The following is a 23,494-nucleotide window of genomic DNA, read 5'->3' as shown; positions in this document are numbered from 1 at the left end:
AGTGATTTTTCAGGATCACTGGGTGGCGCAGCGGTTTAGCGCCTGCCTTTGGCCCAGGGCGCGATCCTGGAGACCCGGGATCGAATCCCACGTCGGGCTCCCGGTGCATGGAGCCTGCTTCTCCCTCTGCCTGTATCTCTGCCTCTCTCTCTCTGTATCATAAATAAATAAATAAAAGACTGTTTCTGTAAAAAAAAAAAAAAACAGTGATTTTTCTATTTTTATCGTTTCTTTCACATTGATTAGCTGGCATTCTTCCTTCTATAAAGCAGAACTTTCCTTTTATCTCATTTTTTTTTTTAAGTGTCAGTATTGGTACTTGAATTCTTATTTTATATAAAATGGGTTATATTCCATTCTTGTCTTTCATTTTGATTCTCTAATTGTTCCAGGTTTGGCCAGTGGGAGTCTTTTCCATTATCCTTTGACACATTTCCATCAGTTTTGAAGCACTTCCATTTTTTGGGCACAGGATATTCTTGGTTCACTTCAAGTTCTGCACCAGCTCTGGAATCAGCTATTTTGTCAAAGAATGCTTGTCCTTTTTACTGGAGAATTGTATATAGAAACTGAAATGTAGGCATTAGGTATACTCCTTCTGCAGACAGAGCTAAGAAATGCACACACTGCACTAACACATAGACAGTTTTATGAATCCTGAGTTAAGGCTGATGCTTCTAGTTTTACCCAAATATCATAGTCTTCCTCTTCTCCTATTCCATATTTGTGTCTCTGAGAATTCTGGTTCCCAGAGAATTAATATACTTACCCATTGCCTGCTCCTATAACACAAGCAAAATAGTTTAGAATTACTGTGCAAATGTCACTAAAAGCAGTAAATGTATGAGGTTCAAGATTTCTTTGCAATTGTTTTTATCCTACAGTATATCCCACTAGGGCTATAATTCAGAGTGTTGTTCAAATTATTTTGCTACTTTTTCTTATGTGTGATTGTTACCAAATTGATATATAATTGGGTTCATTTGTTTATTTTGTATATATTTTAGAGTCCCATCCTTATTAATTTAATTTTTTGAATATGTAAAAAGTAAACATGTTTCAAAAAGCAAAAATTTATAAGAAGATATATTCAGTGATATCCCATTCTCCTCTTTATCCCTTCTACCTTACTCCTGCCTACCCTTTGTAAGTAATCAGTATGAGTGTGTGTGTTTGTGTGTGTGTACAAGTACTTTTCCTCATACCTTACACAATCTATTAATAAAATAATGCATATATGTTTTTGTATCTTGTTTTTTTACTAGAAAATATATCTTGAGAATTGTTCCATATTAGTTCATAGAAATCTTTCTCATTCTATTTTTACTGGTAAATAGTACTCCATTGTTTGAATTGAATGTACTACAGTTTTTTCAGCCAGTCTCCTATATGTGAGTATTTAATGATTTCTAATATTTTCTTATTAAAATACAGTGTTTTGGCTACATAGCTATTAGAATTAACTTTAAAAATATACCATACGAAGGACTGGCAGGGTGCCTAGCTACTATTTTTATTACTGGGAATTGAATTTTTCCCATCCTGGTATTCAGCTTCAAGCAGAGAATTCTTGAGGGAGTATCTTTTGATTTTGGCTACAAGGTTTTTTGCATTGTCTCAGTAAAGGAGGAATGGTAATTTTTCCTGATTTTCTTCTGCTTAGTGCAAGCATTTGAGTAAGTTAAGTGGAAATTTGTTTAGAGATTTCTCAGGAAGAATCCTAGTAATTTGTGAGAAGCTCTATAGTCAAGTCCTGCAGTTTTTAGGATAGGGCTCTATTCAGGGTATTCTTACATGTTCAGAGGTTTAGAAAATTCTCTTACACTTTTGCTAATTCTAGTCCTAGGCCTTCTAGTTTGTTGGAGCATCCATGATATTTAGTCCAGCTCTGTGGAAGGTTATGCCCAAATGAATGTTACCTTTTTTTTCTCTGAAGTTTTGGAAGCAAAGTAGTACAGAAAAGCACACGGGTGAAAAATGTTTGCCAAGTATTTCCTGGCTTCCAGACATAATATGGGCAGTCAAAAATTGATCCTTTGAGTGCAAAGGTAATGCTCTTTTAGCTAATCATTTGTTCTTTTCTCCCTTCAGAAAAATGCCTGGTACATTTTAATGACTTGAGATCCAACTAATGTTCAGAAATGGACACCAAGTCCCTGCATTCATTTACTAATACCATGGAACTATTTTGTGTTAAGTGGTAATCAAAAGTATTTTCAAGAAGGAGAATGACTCAACTGATTAGTGAGAAACATATCTAAATTCCTTGCAAATTTTTATCATACTTTTTTTGGATGTTCCACCTTCTTTGAAAGGTTTCATAAGAGAAAAATAAGTGGCCTGTGTTGTATGTGTACCTCCTGGACAGCTGTGAACAACGAGACTAGAGCACACTAATGCATTTCTTTCTTTCATGTACTATCTTTATCAGCAGCATAGGTAATATTCTTGAGTGGAAGGAGGCAAGCAATCTTTTCTTGTACTCTATTTTCCTTTTTCCTAATGATATGCTTACCCACTAGTAAAGCAGATAGATCTATCAGGTTGTTACCTACAAATACTTTTTTCCCCCTGCCTCCCTTCACTAATCAGTCCTTTTTTTATTTTTAAATTTTTTTTCACTAATCAGTCTTAATTAAGATAGTAGAAATAGCTACTATCTTCCAGCTTCTTTACTGGGGGGGGGGAGTTGTAAAAATATTAAATAAATATATCTGTTATAGCTTGAATGCCATTATTTATTTTTAAACCAAAAATCTCATTTTTTCTTTAATTGTGAAATCATTTTCCTTCTTCTTTTGACTTGATCTAAGATGTATTACAGAAGAAAAATGTATCATAAAAGGCAGTTCCTAATATTTTGCAAGAATTTTTATAATAAAAAATGTTTATGCTTCTTTGCTTTTTGACCATCTAATATTTCCATTTTTAGTTTGAATCTTTATATCTTCTCCAATATATATTGTCTGCAGAGGCTCATACAACTCTTTTTCAGGGTGCCTTTCATTGATCCTGTTTATAAATTTACTTTTCTTATTTTATAGCTTCCTCTGTCCCCAGACTCTTTTTTTTTTGTCACCTGTAAGGTGACATGCTGTGATAGTTGATGTATTGACAGGATATAACGCTATTTAACAAAATCCACAGACATTAAGTAACAAAGACTACAGCTTTGATGGAAGCTATTAATATGTATTCTACAAATATAAGAAGCATATTGAAATGGATAGACAAACCATGCCAATATAGCATCTTGTGATGCATGATCTCTAATGGGTATGTGAACATGTAATTGCAGATTGTAAGACTTGCCTTCATGATACTTACCTCTGAATCTTGTAGTCCAACCACTCCTAAATTCTGTTTTTTTTTTATTTTAAAAAGATTTTATTTATTTATTTATTGAGAGAGAGGGAGAGAGCATGAGCAATGGGGAGGGGAGAGGGAGAAGCAGACTCTCTGCTGAGTAGGGAGCCCTCTCATGGGGCTCCATCCCAGGATCTTGGGATCATGACTTGAGCCACCCAAGAGCCCCACTCCTAAATTCTTTTAATAGCTTATTGTTTATCTGTTATTTTAATATCTAACTTATGTAATATTATAAAATGCTCTGTGGCACAGATTTCTTAGTTACAGAATCTAAAATCTTGCCTACAATTTGCTCCTCCCTGATAATAAAGAGGTTTGTGTTGGCTGAAGACACTAATGCTCTTCATTCAGAAGCTATATAGGGAATTAGGCAGCTGCTGTCCTTGGTGATGAAATTATTTCATGTGAATTAATAAGGAAAACAACTAGTTAAAAAAGCAGGATAATCTTGAGTATACTGTTTGTGACTGCTGTTGGTATCTTCCTGGATCTATTTGAACTAGAAAAATACAGACTCCAGTATCTTAATGTCTTGAGTTCCTGACTGCCATGCAGAGGAAATGTTTAACTATTTTAATCATGTTTCTGTATCTCAAAAAGAAAGCCCTTATGAGAGGAAATGACAACGTCCTACCACAAAGTTATCTCTTATCAGTTATAGTCCCAGTCGATAATGATTTGTCAAACTTGGACATGTGTAAAATGCAAGGGCTGTGTTATTTACTTTGGAAAGGAAAAATTAGATGAAGCTGATAAAGACGGAGTCCTGGCTTTTGTTAGGAGACAGAAACCATTAGAGACAGTCATTGTTAGCTGAGGAAAGTGTCCTTGGACCCCTCCCTCTGCCCCAGCTGAAACCTAAACCTGCTTGAATCATTTTTTGCACTTGAGGGGAGAGAAGGGCAAACAGGAGGGGAAGAAGAATGAAGACAACCTTGAAAGAGATTCTGCATTTTAAATGGGTAGCCAAATCTGGACCCTAAAGCACACCTATTTATGTGAATCAGGAGAGACTGCCTTTTGTTCTCTTTCCCACTTGCATTTATTTAGATTTTTGAAAGTTCATTTCTTATCCTTCCAAACGGGTGGCATTCCCTCACATAGTGTATGTTACTCTCCTCCTATTGCCTTTCAGTAGATGTGATTCTTTTTCATTAGTGGAAGCAGAGAAAACACATCTAGCTCAAAGCAACATGAGTCAGTGCATGCTTTACATACCTTTCTCCTCACAACACTCTTCTTGATTCCTTGCAGTGTTCCTCACAGAAGGGAGCATGGAGGAAAAATGATTTCTAAATAGTAGGCTATTTTAGGGGTAGAGGTAAAGTTTGTGAACTGAAGCCCCATTTTGCTCCTTCTTTACTTGTCTAGATTTCTGTGGGCTGTTTTCAAAGCAGGTAGTCCTTTGCTTAGGAGGACTTGACTGGATCATGGTTGCGAAGGCTAAGAAATAGCAAAGCCAATACTTGCAGGTCAGGGCTAAACATTTTGAAGCTAAGGATGATGATGATGATGGATGCCAAGACAGAAAATAGGTTTGGTTGTAAATATTTGTTGGAGATGACAGGAGAACCTTTCTGTCCTCTCTAAATATATCTTTTTTAGTTGGCCCAGGTAAACCACTATTTTTACCCCACTAGTAGGGAGCACCATTAGTTTATTCATCAGAGATTTTTAGGGAAACTGATCCCTAATGTGGATGTTCAGTATATAAGGATGGGTCTGACCTGTGCAGGGGCCATGGCTCTGTCTGAGGATCGGCTTAGGAGCGGTTTCCTTTTGAATGAAACTAGTGGTTCTGAGTCAAAGCAAAACAAAATAAACTGCATAAAGAAGTACATATGAAGAAAGGTGTGTTTGAATTTATTTAAATTTCCTTAAACTTTTTATAAAAATATATTTATTATAAATAACCTTATAAGCATTAGTTCTAAATAAAAGAAGAAAGTTTCATTTTCTCTACAAATGTTTTTTGCATGTTTCTTATACCTTTTCATATGTATGTGTAATTTTTATGTAGTTTAAATACTATCCATATAATTTTATGAATTTTTCTATTTTTCATCTTTTGAACCTGTGTTTTGCTTAGGAGACTCGTTTTTTTCTGGCAAGATAAAATAAATTTTCTTCACATTTTTACTTTGCAGTCCAACAGAGGAGACTATAAAGATGTTTTAATGTTGTGGTCATTTCAAATAAGAGTGCCTAAGTTGATTACGTATTGTCTCTTTTTGTGTTATTAAGATGAAAACGAGTGTCCTTTTGTACTCTTAAAGTTACATGCTTTTTGATTTTTTTTTAACTATATGGTACTTATTTGTCCATAAAATGTTTTTCTCAGTGATTTTGCAATGCTCACCAACTTTTCTAATTGCCTTAAAAAAAAAAATCTATGCTTATGCCATCGTGTAGAATCTTGAGCATCTTACTTGGATTCACAAGAGTTTGAGTGCTTACAGAGTATCTAGCACTGGGAGGTTCTTTTTTTTTTAATGATATATTTTTAAAATTTTTTATTTATTTATGATAGTCACACACAGAGAGAGAGAGAGGCAGAGACATAGGCAGAGAGAGAAGCAGGCTCCATGCACCGGGAGCCCGACGTGGGATTCAGTCCCGGGTCTCTAGGATCGTGCCCTGGGCCAAAGGCAGGCGCTAAACTGCTGCGCCACCCAGGGATCCCGCACTGGGAGGTTCTTAAACAGAGATTTAGTATGTGCTATCATGGGTGTAAAGCAAATGAACAGAGTGGCCAATGAATTTGAACCAATACATGTAGAGAGGTAATAATTTTGGAGGGATAAGAAAGTAGGTATTGTGTCAAGTTGTAGAATGAGTATATTTCCTTAGGAAAAATATGTTGGTGAAGAAAGCTATGTCTCCAAAGAAGAAATGAGGCTTTCTTGATGGAATAAGGAAAACTGACCTTGTAATTATCACCAGTCAGCTCAACCTAATTTAGAGGGCTCTGCTGCTTATATTCTGATGAATCCTATAGTTACCAGTGTTACAGTGAAAACTACAGCTAGGTCTTTTATTTTGATAATTTCTTTTTGGGATCCCTGGGTGGCGCAGCGGTTTGGCGCCTGCCTTTGGCCCAGGGCGTGATCCTGGAGACCCGGGATCGAATCCCACGTCGGGCTCCCGGTGCATGGAGCCTGCTTCTCCCTCTGCCTGTGTCTCTGCCTCTCTCTCTCTCTCTCTCTCTCTCTCTCTCTGTGACTATCATAAAAAAAAAAAAAAAAAGATAATTTCTTTTTTTAAAGATTTTATTTATTTATTCATAACAGACACAGAGAGGCAGAGACACAGGGAGAGGGAGAAGCAGGCTTTCCACAGGGAACCTGATTCAGGACTGGATCCCAGAACCCTGGATCAGGCCCTGAGCCAAAGACAGATGCTCAGCCGCTGAGCCATGCAGGCATCCCAGTTTTGATCATTTCTTTATGCAATTTTGTCTTCTATTTTTTGCTTTGTTTTGTTCAATATTTACTTTGTGTCCTTTCATTCTTGTTTAATTCCTATAGGTCAACAATATAGGGAATAGTTTCCCTTTTCAGGTGAGGAAATTGAGGCCAAAGTAAATTGTGAGTTAGTTGCTCATTGTCAGGTCACATGATGGAAGAGTTTTAGCTCTGTGACTATCCAGTTCTTACCTAATGTTACTTGTTTTACTTTGTCTTTTGATGTCTAGATTGAATTTGTCTGCATTGTTCATATTATAATTTTCTGGTATTACTTCTAGGTTTGGCTTTTCTATTTATTGTCTTTTTACATGATTCTCCTCGCTTTTTAGCATATTTCTGTATTTTGATTGCATGGTGATGTAAATGTTCACTAATTCTTTGACCTTCAGAAGTTGGCTGGCAGGTCATTTGATTCCTTCTGTGTGACAAATTTTGGTTTTGAGTCACATTCCCACCTTCTCTTCCCTTTTGGAGTCCCATAAAATAATATAAATATATTTTATATATTATATATAATATAAAATATATTTTATATATTATAAAAATGATATAAATATAAAATATATCTGCAAAAGCAGATGCAGGGTCTGAGACACCTGTTACTCTTCTCTGTTATTTATCCTACTCTTCTGTGTCCCAGCCTTGCTGATATCTTCACAGTTTATTAATCCAAAGGCTAAAATACCAAAACTAGATTTCTGGGAGCATGGGTTGTTTGTTTGTTCTGTGTTTTTCTCGTAGAAACTAGAGCTGGCTTTTATTTTTTACACTTAAATAGTAAAAATGAATTCAGTTCAATGTTCTTCATAGATTTCTTTGAATGTTTTGTGACTATTTTGTTTTGCAGGTACCTGGAGCCCAAGATTTGGTGGATTTCTCTCCTGTTTATCGATGTCTACACATATATTCTGTCCTGGTGAGTCTTCATCTGGCTCTGTCTAATAAAGATGTATATTGAGTTCAAAACTCTTCTCTCTCATTTTTGAAAGTTTTTCTGTTTATTATCAAGAGTAGGAAAAAAGTTATTATTTAAGGAATATTAATTATAAAAAATAATCCTTTCTTCTCTTCTTGAATCTTTTATTTGCCAGGTAATATGACATAAGCAAATAACATTAATTTCTATTAGTCTTCAACAAATGATAAGATCATACCTAGAAATAGTTACACACACAGATTTCTGTCCTTAATTTAATGATGTAATTTAAATAAAATAACCTATCTTTATATGTTAAAATAATATTTATAAAAACTTTATTTTTTTATTCCTGATGATACTTAGTCCTTTTGTCATATAACAGTATGCAGAGGAACTGTCTGGGGGGGAAGTTATTATGGGTATTATTGGTATGATAAGAAATAGCCCTTTCTCCATCTTGGTAGTATACCCACATGCAGACACACAGATACACACAAGGCAATCAAAAAATTAAAAAGTACCATCAAAGACAAGTTGATGAGAGAAGACCATTATTGATTTTTTTTAATAGCAAAGTTCTATGAAGCTTTTATCAGGTTACTTTATAATATGATTGAGTGAATATTTTTGTCCATCTATTACCCATTTATTACCCATTTTCTTTCTTTATATATTTAATATAATGTCAATTAGTCATTACTCCAGACAGTTTGGGACATTGTTCTATGGACTTCCTGACTGGAGTACTTTGAGGTGATTACCCTTAGTGTGAGAAAGACTTGGTAATTTTTTCTCCACTCCTCTCCTTCCTCCTCCTACTTCTCCTTGCTCTCTAATTTCCTCTTCCCCTCTTCTTTCTTCTCGCTCTCCACCTCTTTTCTCCATTTGTCATTCTTTATATAAAGATGGAGCAAGATATAGACTGAGTTGTCTCAAGGCAGCTCAAATAAGTAGATGATTTTTTTCAGTCTCATATACAGAGAATTAAATAAATCAAATACATCTTAGTTGGTGACACACTATTATCATTATTTTGTATAAGTCCAAGGTATATGTAGAATACTAATTTTAACCAATTTTTAATTTTTGCTAAATTGATGGAAATTGAAGCATATCTCTTTGTTTTAATTTGTGCTTCTTTAATTACTGGTAACATTGTACTTCTCTTTATAGAGTCACTAAGCATTTAGGATTTTTCTTCTCTGAAATGCCTATTTTTAATCTTTGTTCAATTTTGTATTGGCTTTCTTGTTTTGTTTTTTTCTATTTGCTAGAAAGAGAAATCTCAGAAATTCCTTATTTATTGTAGATATTGATAGTTTAGGATGTTGCAAATATCCTTTTTTCAGTTTACTCCCAGACTTTAAATTATGTGTATATTATCTTTCACAAATAGTAATCCTTGATTTTGATGTAATCAAGTCCATTAATTTTAACCTTGTGGTTTGTACTGTTAAGTCTTGTGTTTTTTTTTTTTTTTAACTCCCATTCTATTCCAAGGTCATAGGGCATTCCTTTTATACTACCTTTAACATTTTTCCCATCACATCTTGATATTGATACATCTTAGATTCACCATAGTATATAGTATGAGGTGGGCATCCAACTTAATTTTTTTTGGATGATGGATTCAGTTTTACCAGTCCCATCTACTACATTATCTGTATATTGCCCATTGATTCCTGGTAGCAACTCAGGCATATACTGAATATCTAAATATGAGAATCTGGTTTTCACTTTTCTAGTTTGTTAAATTTGGTTTTGTGATACTTGTATATATATGGTAAAACAAGTCTCCTCTCATTTCTCCTCTTTTAAATTGCCTTCACTATTTATGCAGCTTTATTTTCTCTGTTTTATTTATTTATTTAAAAAACAAATTATTTTATTCAAATGTAGAATGAATCTTCATAATGAAAACAGCTGTCTATATAAGTAGTTCTTTTTTAATGGAAAAGGCTTCAGTACCTTTTTCCCCAAAGAAGTTAAAATAAATTGGGGCCACCTTAAGGTTATGACTTCCTTGAGGCTTATCTTCTGACAGAATCATTTTTTAAAAAAGATTTTATTTATTTATTCATGAGAGAGAGAGAGAGAGAGGCAGAGACAAGGGCAGAGGGAGAAGCAAGCTCCATGCAGGGAGCCTGATGTGGGACTTGATCTCAGGACTCCAGGATCATACTCTAGGCCGAAGGCAGGTGCTAAACCACTGAGCCACCCAGGGATCCCCCAGAATCATTTTCTACAATCATTTTCTTCCCTCTTCCTCTCCTCCTCCTCTCTCCCTTCCTCTTCTTCCTCCTTCTCCCATTTTGTTTCAAGTTTTTATTTAAATTCCAGTTAGTTAACATAGAGATATAATATAATCTTAGTTTCAGGAGTAGGTTTTAGTGATTCTCTCTGTATATTTTAGAATCTTTGAGTTCATTAAAAAAATCCTTTTAGAATTTTGGTTTGAATTGATTGAATTTATAGATAAATTTTGGGAAGAATTGACAACTTTATAATGCTAAGTCATGCTGCTCATGGAAGAGAAAAGTCTTTTAAATTGTTTAATTAGGCTTTGTTTCTATGTTAATATTAATGGTCTTGGGGATACAGTTTTTATTGCTGTTTTATACTTTGCTTTTAAATTAATAATTGCTGTATTGAGGAATGTTCTTGATTTTTGTAAGTTAACTTAAATCTAACAACCTTGCTCAACTCTTTTATGGGTTATTATTGTTGTTTTTTGGTTTATAATAGATTTTCTGTGTAGTTGATCATAGTGTCTGCAGATGCTGACTTGTCTATTTTCCTCCTACCCATATATCTCATTGTTCTTTTTATTGTCTTATTGTATTGACCAGGATCATCATTAGTTTGTTGTTCAGGAAGGTTATAGTAGGCATCCTTGTCTGATTTTTGATCTCTAACAGAAAGTATCTAAAGTTTCTTCATTAACTGATGTTTGCAATAAGTTTTTGGTAAATATTTTTTAGTTATTCCTAGACTCCTGGTATTTTTTAATGAAAGCATAAAAGAATGTTGAATTTTATTGGATTTGTTTTGCAAATATATTGATACAGTTTTGTCCCTATCCCTTAGTTCATGAATGTGGTAAGTTTCATTGGAAGACTTCTGTGATATTAAGTGATCCTTATATTCTTTAGATAAGTTCAACTTGCATTCTTTTCTTTTTTAAGCAATCTAGAATTCAACTCCTTTTAGTTTTTTAATTTTTAATCTTTTTTGTATTTATGTATATGGTTTATTGTTAAATCTCATAATTTCAAAAACAAGTGTACTTTACCTCTCAAATAGTGTAAAAGTATGAAAATCGGTAGTTTGTTTAATTTAGTATTATATCTTCAGTGCTAACAACAGTACTTGGCATACAGTAGGTACCCAATAAATATTAACTGAATGAATAAGTAAGTGGTAGCTAAAAAATGCAGTACATTTGTTTGAGTGTATGCTAACTCAAACTTTATCACTTACATACTTATTCACTAAATACTTATGAATTTCTGTTCTCCATGAAGTGGATTTGGAGAGCAAGGATGTATAAATAAGTCAAGGACTTCTGCTTTTAAAAATTTGTAATCTATCAGGAGAGAAATTAAAATCTTTGTTTTTATTTTTTGATTTTATTATCTATTTATTTACTTATTTTAATATTTTATTTTTAAGTAATTTCTACACCCAATGTGGGGTCTGAACTTACAACCCCGAGACAATAGCTGCACGTTCTACTGACTGAGCCACCAGAGACCCCTAATAAATTTATTAACTGCTATTCTATTTTCATTTCTAGCATCAACTTTAACCATCTTTATGAACAAAAACTATTTATGTTTAGATATCAACATAAATTAGTACCTACCAGTGCACCTCACACATAAAGTTTGACAAATAATGGTTAATTCAATTATTGGTAATGCCACTTCAGAATTTCTATCGTCTGATTTGCAAAACTAGACAAATTTACCTTAAAAGCAAGATGCATTTTCATGTTATTACAGTATTGTTCTGAAATGGCTTAGATGGGGACCCCTGGGTTGTGCAGCAGTTTGGCGCCTTCCTTTGGCCCAGGGCGCGATCCTGGAGACCTGGGATCGAATCCCACGTCGGGCTCCCGGTGCATGGAGCCTGCTTCTCCCTCTGCCTGTGTCTCTGCCTCTCTCTCTCTCTCTCTCTCTGTGACTATAATAAATAAATAAGAATTAAAAAAAACCTTTGAAATGGCTTAGATGATATATGATTGCTAGCAGAATATTAAAACTGGTATGAAAATAAGATGTTTTGTCAAGGGCTTAACAGTTTTATAAAATCTATTTTTTTATAAATTTATTTTTTATTGGTGTTCAATTTGCCAACATATAGAATAACACCCAGTGCTCATTCCATCAAGTGCCCACCTCAGTGCCCGTCACCCAGTCACCCCCACCCTCCCGCCCACCTCCCCTTCCACCACCCCTAGTTCGTTTCCCAGAGTTAGGAGTCTTTCATGTTCTTCTCCCTTTCTGATATTTCCCACTCATTTTTTCTCCTTTCCCCTTTATTACCTTTCACTATTTTTTATATTCTCCAAATGAGTGAGACCATATAATGTTTGTCCTTCTCCAATTGACTTATTTCACTCAGCATAATACCCTCCAGTTCTATCCACATTGAAGCAATTGGTGGGTATTTGTCGTTTCTCATGGCTGAGTAATATTCCATTGTATACCTATACCACATCTTCTTTGAATGACTATAATATGACAGCACTTCATCTCATCACTGTGTATCTGCTAGTTTTTGTAAGTTTTATTAAGATTTTATGGTATAAATAATGTAACAAATTTTCCTCAAATGAGAACTCTTACAGTGATTCATAAGAGTACTGGAATAATTTATTTGCACCCTTACTAGCTGTGTGGTGTGAGGCAAATTACCTAAACCTTAGCTTTCTCATGTGTGAGCTGTGATAATAATGATCTGCCTAGTACAGTTACAGATAATGTATGAATGGTGCCTCACTTCATCTATGGCATATAACTGGAATTTAATCAGTGGCGGTTAATCTGGCAAGAATTATGTATCTCTGGTGATGACTTTTAGACACATTATTGGTATTTTTAAAAATATATGAGGTAAAGTATAGACATATAGGTAGAGGTTCTAGTCTCTGCCAACATAAACAATTTATCAATTATTTAAAATGTACACATTCTTAAATATTCTTAAATACACAATGTCTATATCATCCTAAACTGTGAGTTTAAGGAGGACCTTAAACTGCCCTTTAAAAAATAAATTCCACACACACTGATGTTCTGTAGTGTTGAAATATTTGGCATTCATAAATGTTCTGGAATAATTTGATAAGGCATTGTTTATAGGGCAGAGACAGGCCTCTCCCCTCATTCATACATTCATAATGTTTCCTAGTTTTGGAAAAAAAAAATACAACTAGTGGTAAGAGCTCAGCTCTATTTCTGGAACGCATGTTTATTTTTTAGGCATTGCTGTTCCAGACCTAGATGGACTTTAAAAAAGCACTCAAATATTTCTTTTGCTAAAGGAAGAGCCAGACCATGTATGGCTTCTAGAGTTGACTCCTTTCATAGCTTTTGGGGGGCTCTAATTTGTTACTTTTCTATATTTGTTTCCCCATTCTCACATCACTAATTTGTATTAGTATATAGTGAAGGACATCTCTTCATAATTTTAATGACAAAGATATTTGAAAATGTTTAATTAAAGATTTGTAACAAATATTTTTTTATTTCCTGATGTAATTAATATTAACATTTTTAGATATTCCACAAGCAGCACAAACTCTTTATGTTTCAAAATAAACTCATTATGTCCTCCTTCCCTAAAATCTACTGTTTTTGGATTTACCATGATCTCAGGTAATAACAGCATCATATCAAGTCCCCAGGAAGAAACCCAAACCTTTTCTTTTTTCTCAGTACTGTATCTAGATCCCTGTATCTTGCAAATGTTACCTCCTAAATATAGTTTTACTTTCTCTCATCTTCCCCTATCCTAAAAAAATTGCCCTAGATCATCGGGATTATTGAAAACATTCTCTTAATTGTTCTCTCTACTTTATATCATAAATCCCTAACTCGACTTCTCATTGTAGTGATAGTGATCTGTGAATATGCATATATGTTATCTGCTTAAAATTCTCCAGTTGGTCAGTTTTGGAGTAAAATATAGAATTATAGAAGAAAATATGGCATATAGGAGCATAGAAGGTTTTCCATGTCCTGTCCGCTGTATTTTCTGCTGCTTACCACTTTACTTTAATGATACCAAAATACTTCCAGTTCTTTGAACGCACCATGCTTTTTTCTGCTTGTCACCCTTTCTTCGTTCTAGTCCTTCTGCCTGGATGAGTAATCCCACTTCTTTTTATTTTACAGATTCCTACTTATTTCATACTTGTGTTCTCCAGCAAATTTTCCTGATGTTTCAGGTGGAGCTGAGTGGGCCCCCATCCCCTTTGCACTATTATAAGGACACAATACAATTTGTATCAGTGCTGACTGTATTATATCATCTTATCCTAAATATATGTTCTTTTTCCTCAATAGACTATAAGCTCTTTTAGGGCAGGTACCATGTTTTATTCATCTTTTTTAGCCTTAGCACTTAGTATTAGTAGTATATAATAATAAATGTTTGTTTTTGATTTTGAAAGATAACTGCCCTCCTTTTGACCTGCAAATGAATCCAGTATCCTAGCCTAAGGCAGTGTTATACAATATCAGGGCTGGGACTTATATGAGGGAAAACAGTTCTATTGGTGTCCAACGGAAGGATCATAACAGAAGTAACAAAAAGTTCTAATATTTTGTCATTTACAATAGTGTTTATCTGAACTTTTGGCCTGGAGGATAACAAGGCACACTTTGAATAAACATGGCAATATTTATTATTTTTAGTGAAACCGACCTTCCATTCACCCCCCTTTTATGGCTGTGCTGCTTATAAATTCCCAAAGGATTATTTGAAAAATCCTACTTATATCTGCCAGCCTTATCAGTAGGGCAGGAGTTCACATATTGTAACAGGAGGTCAGATTTCGGTCATGGTCTTATAGATGGGGCCAAGCACCTGTAAATTCTTCCTTTGGTGACTAAAGTGAAGTACAATATCAAACAGGCAGTGAGACTTTTCTAGGAAGTGCTGAACTTTGGCAGGAAGGGCAAACTTTGGCAGGAGGGGGGAAGGGAAGAAAGTGAACAAGGGTCAGATAGTGGTTAATTGAGACTTGGTTCTTGGTATAGTAATGCAGTAGAAGTATGCAGGGCAAATGTAGGTGTATTTTATAGAATTGTATTAAACAACTTATACTGTTAAATCTTCATATACAGTTTAGAGGTGGGCAGGTAAGGGGAAGAATATAAAACATCTTATAGTCATTAAGGTTAATTTTTTAGGAGGGAGAAAATAACAAAACAAAAAATTTTGCCAGAAGAGAAATGATGAATAATAATAATAATTTGAGATTTTTGTACATAGTATAGTAGTAGTTAAAAAGATGGGTGAACTATCTATCTAATGAAGACAGAAACCAATCTGTCTTAGAGATTTTTTTAACAACTGTATCAGTCTACTGGTGTCTGCCATGTTTTTGGGCTCCAAGCCTTGAACCCAGCTCAATTTGGACAAAGATTTGTATATACTTTAAGCTCCTCTGTACACTGCAACATATTTGCTGCTCATTCACCATTCTATCACTGAAAGAATGATGGATATGTCCCATATTAAGGAGCTTGGGTGTCGTTAAGAGACTGGGGGAGTAAACTTGTAAATACAGCCATAGTCCTAGTTTGTAGGTCTCATTATAATCTTCTTATGATTTCTTGTTCTCCAGTGATTTATATCATGTGCTCATTAACAACTAAAAAAATACTAGATTAAGAATGTTGACCAGTGTATACCTTTGATTTATGTACTTTTCTGCATTTGTATTATACTATAATAAAAAGTGTACTTTTTAAAGGTTTCTGACACCTTGGATCTGGGGATGGCATATTATAAGCAATATGTGGATGTTTTAGTTAGCAGCAACCTTTCAGTATTACATGAATCATAAGACCCTCATTTGTATTTAATTCACTTTCAATTACTAATGGAGACTATAAAACAACCTGAGATATTAAGGGAATGCAGAATGTCAGTGGTGCAGTGAATTCATATTACAAAGGCTGTAGCAAGTGCAGTATTTCTTTTAAATTTTCTTGGGCGAGGGACCTCTGAGAATTTGATCAAAGCTGTGAGCCCTTTCCCCAGACAAAATGCACATAAGTATAGGCATGTGATATTTTGCTTAGAATTTCAGAGGCCTCCTCAATATATATATATATATATATTTTTTTTTTTTTTTAAAGAATCTTTCATGTAAAAGGAACTAGAAGCTGAGTTAGGTTTCAGGTACCTACTGACTACAGATGTATGCCTCAGAATAGCTTACCCAATTCCAACTGAGTACCCCCTTTTATAAGCCTCTTAAGGATGCACTACCACTTGTCTTTCTCTTAGGTTTGGAAGCCTTGCCAAAATATAAATTTAAAAGCATATTTCAAAGTGAACTTATTTCTGTGTCATAAATCTTCATTCCCTGGGCAGTCATTATGCATGGCAAGCTGGTAACCTGTTTTTCTATTAAGAATGTTAGCTCCAGCACCTAAACTAATAGATTTGTCCCTTGAATTCTTTTACTAAGAAGGATTCAGACAGAGACTTAAAAATAATTATGAGAACTATAGTTAGTAATTTATCTCCCTGGACATAAGTAATTTTGTTAAGGTTCAGGATATTTTACCCTTTACTTGCTTTTAATAATATCCCTTTTTAAGTACTTAGCCATAATTTAGAGAGATGAGTCAGTAGCAGAGCTAGAATTTGCCCACAATCTTTTTACAATCCTTCATGATTATTGTGGGGGCCAGAGGTAGGGTGAGGTGGGGTGGGGTAGGCAGGAATCTTCCTGGAACATATTTCTTTCTCCCTCCCTTTCTAATCTGAGGTTTCTACTTATATGGTCTGCACTGGCAGCTGGAGGAAACTACAAAATCCATGGTCCTGTACTACCAATAATAGCAAAGAAAGGATTTAGAGAGTAGGAAAAAAGAATGGATATAACCAGTTCTAAGTGACATCTTTTCTGAAGTGTTAAGGAAATTACTTAATGAAATTACATAAAGAACTTTGGCAGCAGTTAGCTGTTACATTAAAACATTTGGGAAATAGATACTTGAAAGACCTAAGAAACTACTGAAATTTTCAATTAAAAAAAAGTGATTAGTCTTGGCATTCTAAGGTTAGACTTCCAGATCCTTTCAAATAGCAGCAGTTGAAGGGTTGTTGTTTATGTATGTATTTATAATAGTGTTATCTTGGATTTCACCTAACACTTTGTGCAACAATTTCATAGTGCTTCAAATTTGACTATATTAAATAAGTGACTTATTCATATGGCAAATGAGAAAAACATCTCACTTGGTAGATACTGGCCTCACTCTGAATTATGCCATGAAATAGTTATTTTGTTGGCACCAGAGGTAAGATGTCATGGTTCTTGAGCCTGTATCTTTATCAAAAGGCACTGTTGCTATTTAATAATCAAGTACATTGAACAGCAAGAATTGGAACATAGACTTAAAGCGGATCTGCAAGATTGGGTATATTTTGGATGGTCAGATTTTTAAAATTGTTTTTGGCTTAAAAAGATGAAACTTCCCTTTTAAAAACTAACAAAACATTACTGCTACATCTAAGTATTAAGACAGTTGATTGGCAAATGAAAGATATCCATACATCAGCTTCATGCAATTTTCCCAGTGTTTCTCAGAGACCATTGATCTGACAACAAACACTGATAAATAGGGCTCTGTCTAGCTTTTTAGTTTTCATTAAAATTGATTGTACCTTAGTAAGCCTATTTTTTTAGACATATCCTGATTCTAATTTAAACATTGAAACTATTGACTTGTATTTATTTTCTACAACTGTAGTAAAAATCCGTTATTTAAATTCTCTCAATTTTTTACAAAGACATTTGAATGAATGTTTAAATATTTGGTTTGGGCAGAAACACAAGCAGGGTTGTGTTGTCTGCTATTCCTGTTGTAGAAATTAAGACAGGGTTGTCTGCTATTCCTGTTGTAGAAATTAAGACAGGGTTGTCTGGTATTCCTGTTGTAGAAATTAAGACAAATGGAAAGGCCTATATGTAAAATCCTAGTGGTTTAGAATTTCTAAGTTTTTACTCTCTTTGACATTTCCAAAGATGGTGTTACAGAGGGAGGGAAATATCACTTTATTTTACTAGTCACATGAAATTGGAAATTGTGGATATAGAATTCCAGCATTGCCAGAAGCACATAGCTTAATGATCTAGATCTTCTTAAAGTTGTTTCTGGAGCTGTATTTCTAGGGAACACCAGGCTCATCAGATGATCTGTTAAAAAAAAAAAAAAAAAAAAAAAAAAAAAAAGGAAGAAGATGGCTCCTGTTTCAGATGTCATTAGAACTCTGTATACTGTATTTCTGTCTTTTTTTTTTTTAACAGATCACATTAGAATATTAAAAGTGTGTTCTCAGAAGATCTACAGAAAATAAACATGTTAAATTTTATTTAAGCCAATATTTCTTAACATAGTGAAAGAGGTAAGGATGACCAGGATACTTTTTGCTTTCAAAAGCTCATAATTTAATGAGTCTAGAGAAAAGCTGCTTTGTAGGAGACTGTGAAGATTGTTTGTTTGTTTCTTTCTTTATTTTATTTTTTTTAATCCACCGTGTTTATTTGAAATACATACATTTTATTTGGGAAATAAGAAAAGAATATTGAACTTTTAATGGGAAAGCCTTCCTGACAATAGTAATATGAAATGAGTAGGTACCACTTTCAAATTTTTAGAATAGCAATGATATTAGAAAGAAATTCTGATGTTTATATACTTGACGTTTATTTTTTAAGAACTTCAAGTGACTTATATTTTAGGCTCTATTCCTCTTGACTCTTTGTAAGTGGTGTTTTATTTTCATTTTAAATGGACTCTCTTTCCTGTCTTAGAAATATTCATCTTCTCGCTCCCCCCGCCCCCCGGCCCCATCTAAGACAAATGCAAGTTGCACTGTTTGAGGAGCCAATTTACACAGTTTGAACAGAGCTGGAAGCATTCTGGTTTGCTTCCATGGTGATCTTGAGTACTTCTGAGCAATAGGAGCATAGTTTGAGTATTTTTTTAAGAGATATTTTTTTAATGTGGAAAGTTTTACTCTGAAATATTTGGTGACTCCTAGTCCATCTCTGACACTTAGCAGATTGTCTCATCACTCTGCTGCCATATCTCCCCGCCTCCTAGTTGCACTGACCCACCAGTGCCTGGTGAGGTTAGATAGGCATAAACACTACATAGATCATAGAGAAAAGCTGAGGGTGAGATACTTTGTGTGCTGCATTGATAAGGACACAGGAAAAGCCATTTATAGCGATAACTTTCCTGTAGTATGGGCTAATGGGCCCTGGTTCGTAACCACTGTAATCTGTTTATAATTGTCATATTGCTCTTTTAACCTGGTGACCTTATTACCCATGAGTGTACATATCATTTGGCTTTGAATAAAAACAAGAGGCAAAAAATATGTGATCAAAAAATTTCTTTTCTACTCATGCTCACATTTGTTTTTCAAAATGCTTATGTCAGGAAGATTGAACTCAAGAGTGCTTACTTGGGTTTTTTTTTTTTCTTTGTTTTTTAACAATAATGTCTCACTTAAACAGTTTTAGACACTCCATAGCATAATTATTTCTTAAGCTCTGACAAAATAAACAAGAAATAAATCATTTTCCATATCATACCCAGTTATACCTCTTTGAAATACAATTTAAATCATATAAAAACTGTGTTTCAAATACTTTAATTTCTCATTGTTCTCAGAATAAAGTAAACTTCTTAACGTGATCTCTGAAGTCTCCCATGTTCTATCCTTGACTTACTCTTACCTCATTTCAGATTGCTCTTTTCTTCCTGCCTGCTCTCAGTCTATGCTCCAGATATATTGACCCCATGTTCTCTCATGATGATGCCTTTGTAAGACAGTTCTTTCCTGAAACATATTCCATATTTTTTGTCTTCTTTTTGATATTTCTTCCTATTAGTTACACCAAATTTCTTCCATTACTGAAATCTCTGGATTTGGCATTTATGATCTTCTGTCCCTCGTCTCATATATCCAGCCAGGTCTCTCATATCTTTTTCTTCCTTTTCCTATTGGTTATGACTGCCAGGTTTTTGTTTGTTTATTTTCAGTTCTTTTTTTTTTTTTAAAGATTTTATTTATTTATTCATGATAGACACACACACAGAGAGAGAGAGAGGCAGAGACACAGGCAGAGGGAGAAGCAGGCTCCATGCACCGGGAGCCCAACGTGGGATTCGATCCCGGGTCTCCAGGATCGTGCCCTGGGTCAAAGGCAGGCGCTAAACTGCTGCGCCACCCAGGGATCCCTATTTTCAGTTCTTAAATTAAAAAATTTTAGGTACTTTTGCTTTCCTAAAATGCCTGCTGTACTGGCTACTTAGTTTAATACATTGTCCTAATAGTTTTGGATATTATGAGGGGGTGACACAAATAACTATGGCCAGAGCCTTGCGATTTGAACAAGGGGACATGTAGGGGAGGGGGTTCCTTTTGCTTTATAGAGGAAATTTGGTCATTCAGTTATGTAAGTTGCATATACCAAAATGATCTAACCAGAAGCAAATGCCATAACTGGAGCACATGTTTAAATATAGCTGATTGTGGCAGGTGTAATGAAGAGTTTGTTTTTAACCTGTGAGTAGAAATGATTTATTTTAAATAGTGGAGGATTTGGAAAAGCTGAGTTTGGGCCTCTAGTGGATTCTCTACTTCTTCAGACTTTTATAGCTCAAACCACAATTTAGAGGTAAAGTAGTTTAGGACCTCAACACTGGACTAGAAACTCAGACTCTTTGCCTGTAACACTTCAAATTTGTTCAGGGAATGTAGGTAGAATTCATTTGATTTCCTTAACTGAATGTCTTTAACTAGAACTTCTGACTCAGTCTACTGTGTTATTCTTACCACACAGAAGGAGCTTGACAAACAATTGTGAAACAAACAAATGAATGAATGTTCAGAATCCCTCAAAAAATATTAATGGAGACCTATACAAGGACCATCAAAGATGCCATAGCCAAAGAAGATGTAGTTTTTTTTTTTTTGTTTGTTTTGTTTTTTTGGCTGGGGTTAATATAGTTCATTGATCTATTATATGTGGAATGTTTCTAGTATAGGTTGGGATTTCTTTATACCCTGAAACAAAGTATAAGTTAGGTTAACATGGTTTTTTGGATACGAAGATGAGGTCATTTATGATGTTTAATGATGATGTTTGTAGCAGTACAGGTTGTGTTTGAGTACATGTCACTAAAACCCAACTTCAATGGTTTAAACATACTTAAAAAAAAATGTGACAAGTCCAGGCACTTCAGTGTTGGTATGGTGGCACTACACTCATCAGAGACTTAGTTAGGTTCTTTTAGCTGTTCTGGTCCTCCATCTGTAGTATGGAAGTTCCTGTTTTTGTTTTTTCAAGATGGATGCTACAACTTAAGGCAGCTTTTTTGTGTGTCAGAAAGAAAGCAGGTGGGAAGGCCACAGTGCAAGAGCTGTACTGCATCCATCAGGAAAGCAGTAGCTTCAAAGAATAAAATATTTTGTAAAAATGCTGAAGACTATTGTGATTTTAAAAACAACTAAAATTAGAAATTAAGTGATTTCTAGTCAACGTGGTGTTTTGTTTTTAATTTAGGGACAAATCAGAAAGCTTGAATCTAAATCATGACTTAGACATCTTACTTAATGTCTCATAGCCTCCATTTTCTGCATTTAAAAAATTCAAATAATAGTGTTCATCTCACAGTGTTTCTGTTAGAATAAAATGTAAGAATGGATGTAAAAACACCTGGCCCACTACTTTTAAATCTTAAAAAAAAATTTCTCTTCCCAACTTGTACATGTCCTGCTTACTCCTACTCCATCCCTAAATTTTAATATTATAAAAAGTACTCTTTAAGAATGCAGCAAAGAAGAAATAAGGAACTAGATTAATGTATGTGTAGACATAAATACATAGATACGGAAATAGTACAAGAACACCTGTGCTCTTCCTCCTCCAGCCCATCCCCATTTAGTGTTACTTTTACAAAATACTAATCTAGAAATTAAGGACCATAAAATAATCAGAGCAAGAAGGACTTTTGCCTACCCTTTTTTGTATCCATCTGTTTTCACAGAAGGGGAAACCTTGGCCTTTGGCAGTTTAGTTACTCACTTACAGTCTCATAAGTGGCAGGTAGTTGAATTAGAACTCCACAGAGGACATATAAATGGCCAACAGACACACGTAAAAATGCTCCACATCACTTGCCATCAGGAAAATACAAATCAAAACTACAACAAGATACCATTTTACACCAGTGAGAATGGCTAAAATTAACAAGATAGGAAATAACAAATGTTGGTGAGGAGAATGTGGAGAAAGGGGAACCCTCTTGCACTGTTGATGGAAATGCAAGCTGGTACAGCCACTCTGGAAACAGTGTGGAGGGTCCTCAAGATGTTAAAAATAGAACTACCCTATGACCCAGCAATTGCACTACTGGGTATTTACCCCAAAGATACCGATGTAGTGAAAAGAAAGGGGTCACCTGCACCCCAATGTTCATAGCAGCAATGTCCACAATAGCTAAACTGTGGAATGAGCTGAGATGTCCTTCAACAGATGAATGGATAAAGAAGATGTGTTGTATATGATTGCTCAGCCATCAGAAAGAATGAATAACTGTCATTTACATTCATGTGGATGGAACTGGAGAGTATTATGCTGAGTGAAATAAGTCAGTTGGAGAAGTGCAATTATCATATGATTTCACTCATATGCAGAATATAAGAAATAGTGCAGAGGGACCATAAGGGAAAGGAGGGAAAACTGAATGGGGAAAAAACTAGAGAGGGAGACAAACCATGAGACATTCTTAACTCTGGGAAACAAACTGAGGGTTGCTGAAGGGGAGGTGGGTTGGGGATGGGATAACTGGATGATGGGCATTAAGGAGGGCACGTGGTGTGATGAGCACTGGGATTACATGTAAATGAATTATTGAAGTTATTGAAAACTACATATAAAACTAAGGCTGTACTATGTTGGCTAATTGAATTTAAATAAAAAGAACTCAAAGCTAAATATAAATTCTCTGTGTTCTTTCCTCCATCAGTTGTCATCATCATTAAAGTGGCTCAATTTATCATGCTAAGTGTGGAGAGCTGTTCAAAGTGTTTACAAGTGTTAAGTTATTCATAATATCATATTATACTGTAATAAGATATATAATAGGTACATTAACTTTATAAACTTAATCAGCACATGATTTTTCTTGTTCTACTACCAGGGACTTGACCTAGTTTCTTGTCAGTAATGATTGAAAGTAGGGATGGAGGTGGGAAGGCTTTCTGCATTTTTTTAGTCTGCCTTTTCAAAATACCCTTTCTCCTTCAGATTTGCTTTTGGTACATACTTCAACAATTCTGTGACTATGTGACTCTAACAATTATATGTGACTATGTTTGTTAAAAACTTTTTGCTCTGGTTTTCCAGAACCACCTTATAGGGAGGTCTGACTTGCCATAGTCATCATAAGGAAAAGAATGGGATTTTCTT

At 34.7% G+C, this 23,494-nt stretch overlaps 1 protein-coding gene across 11 annotated transcripts in view; it reads left to right on the top strand.

Annotated features, from left to right (window-relative positions):
• EXOC6B (exocyst complex component 6B) overlaps positions 1–23,494 on the top strand; it is a 612,331-nt gene that overhangs the window by 257,497 nt on the left and 331,340 nt on the right. For 10 of the 11 annotated variants that reach the window (XR_013349063.1, XR_013349062.1, XR_013349064.1 and 7 more), the window contains one exon: positions 7,684–7,752. The exons of the other annotated variant lie outside the window; for it this stretch is intronic. Coding sequence is in view for 7 of the 10 variants with exons in the window: in XM_077842877.1 (XP_077699003.1) it covers positions 7,684–7,752 (69 nt within the window). In the remaining 3 variants the exon portion in view is untranslated. The remainder of the gene's footprint in view (positions 1–7,683; positions 7,753–23,494) is intronic. 11 annotated transcript variants of the gene reach the window in all.

The sequence above is a fragment of the Canis aureus genome, chromosome 12 (genome assembly GCF_053574225.1).
Source record: "Canis aureus isolate CA01 chromosome 12, VMU_Caureus_v.1.0, whole genome shotgun sequence".
Classification (NCBI taxonomy): domain Eukaryota; kingdom Metazoa; phylum Chordata; class Mammalia; order Carnivora; family Canidae; genus Canis; species Canis aureus.
The sequence above is the reverse complement of the archived record's forward strand: the minus strand, read 5'-3'. Positions and strand labels throughout refer to the sequence as shown.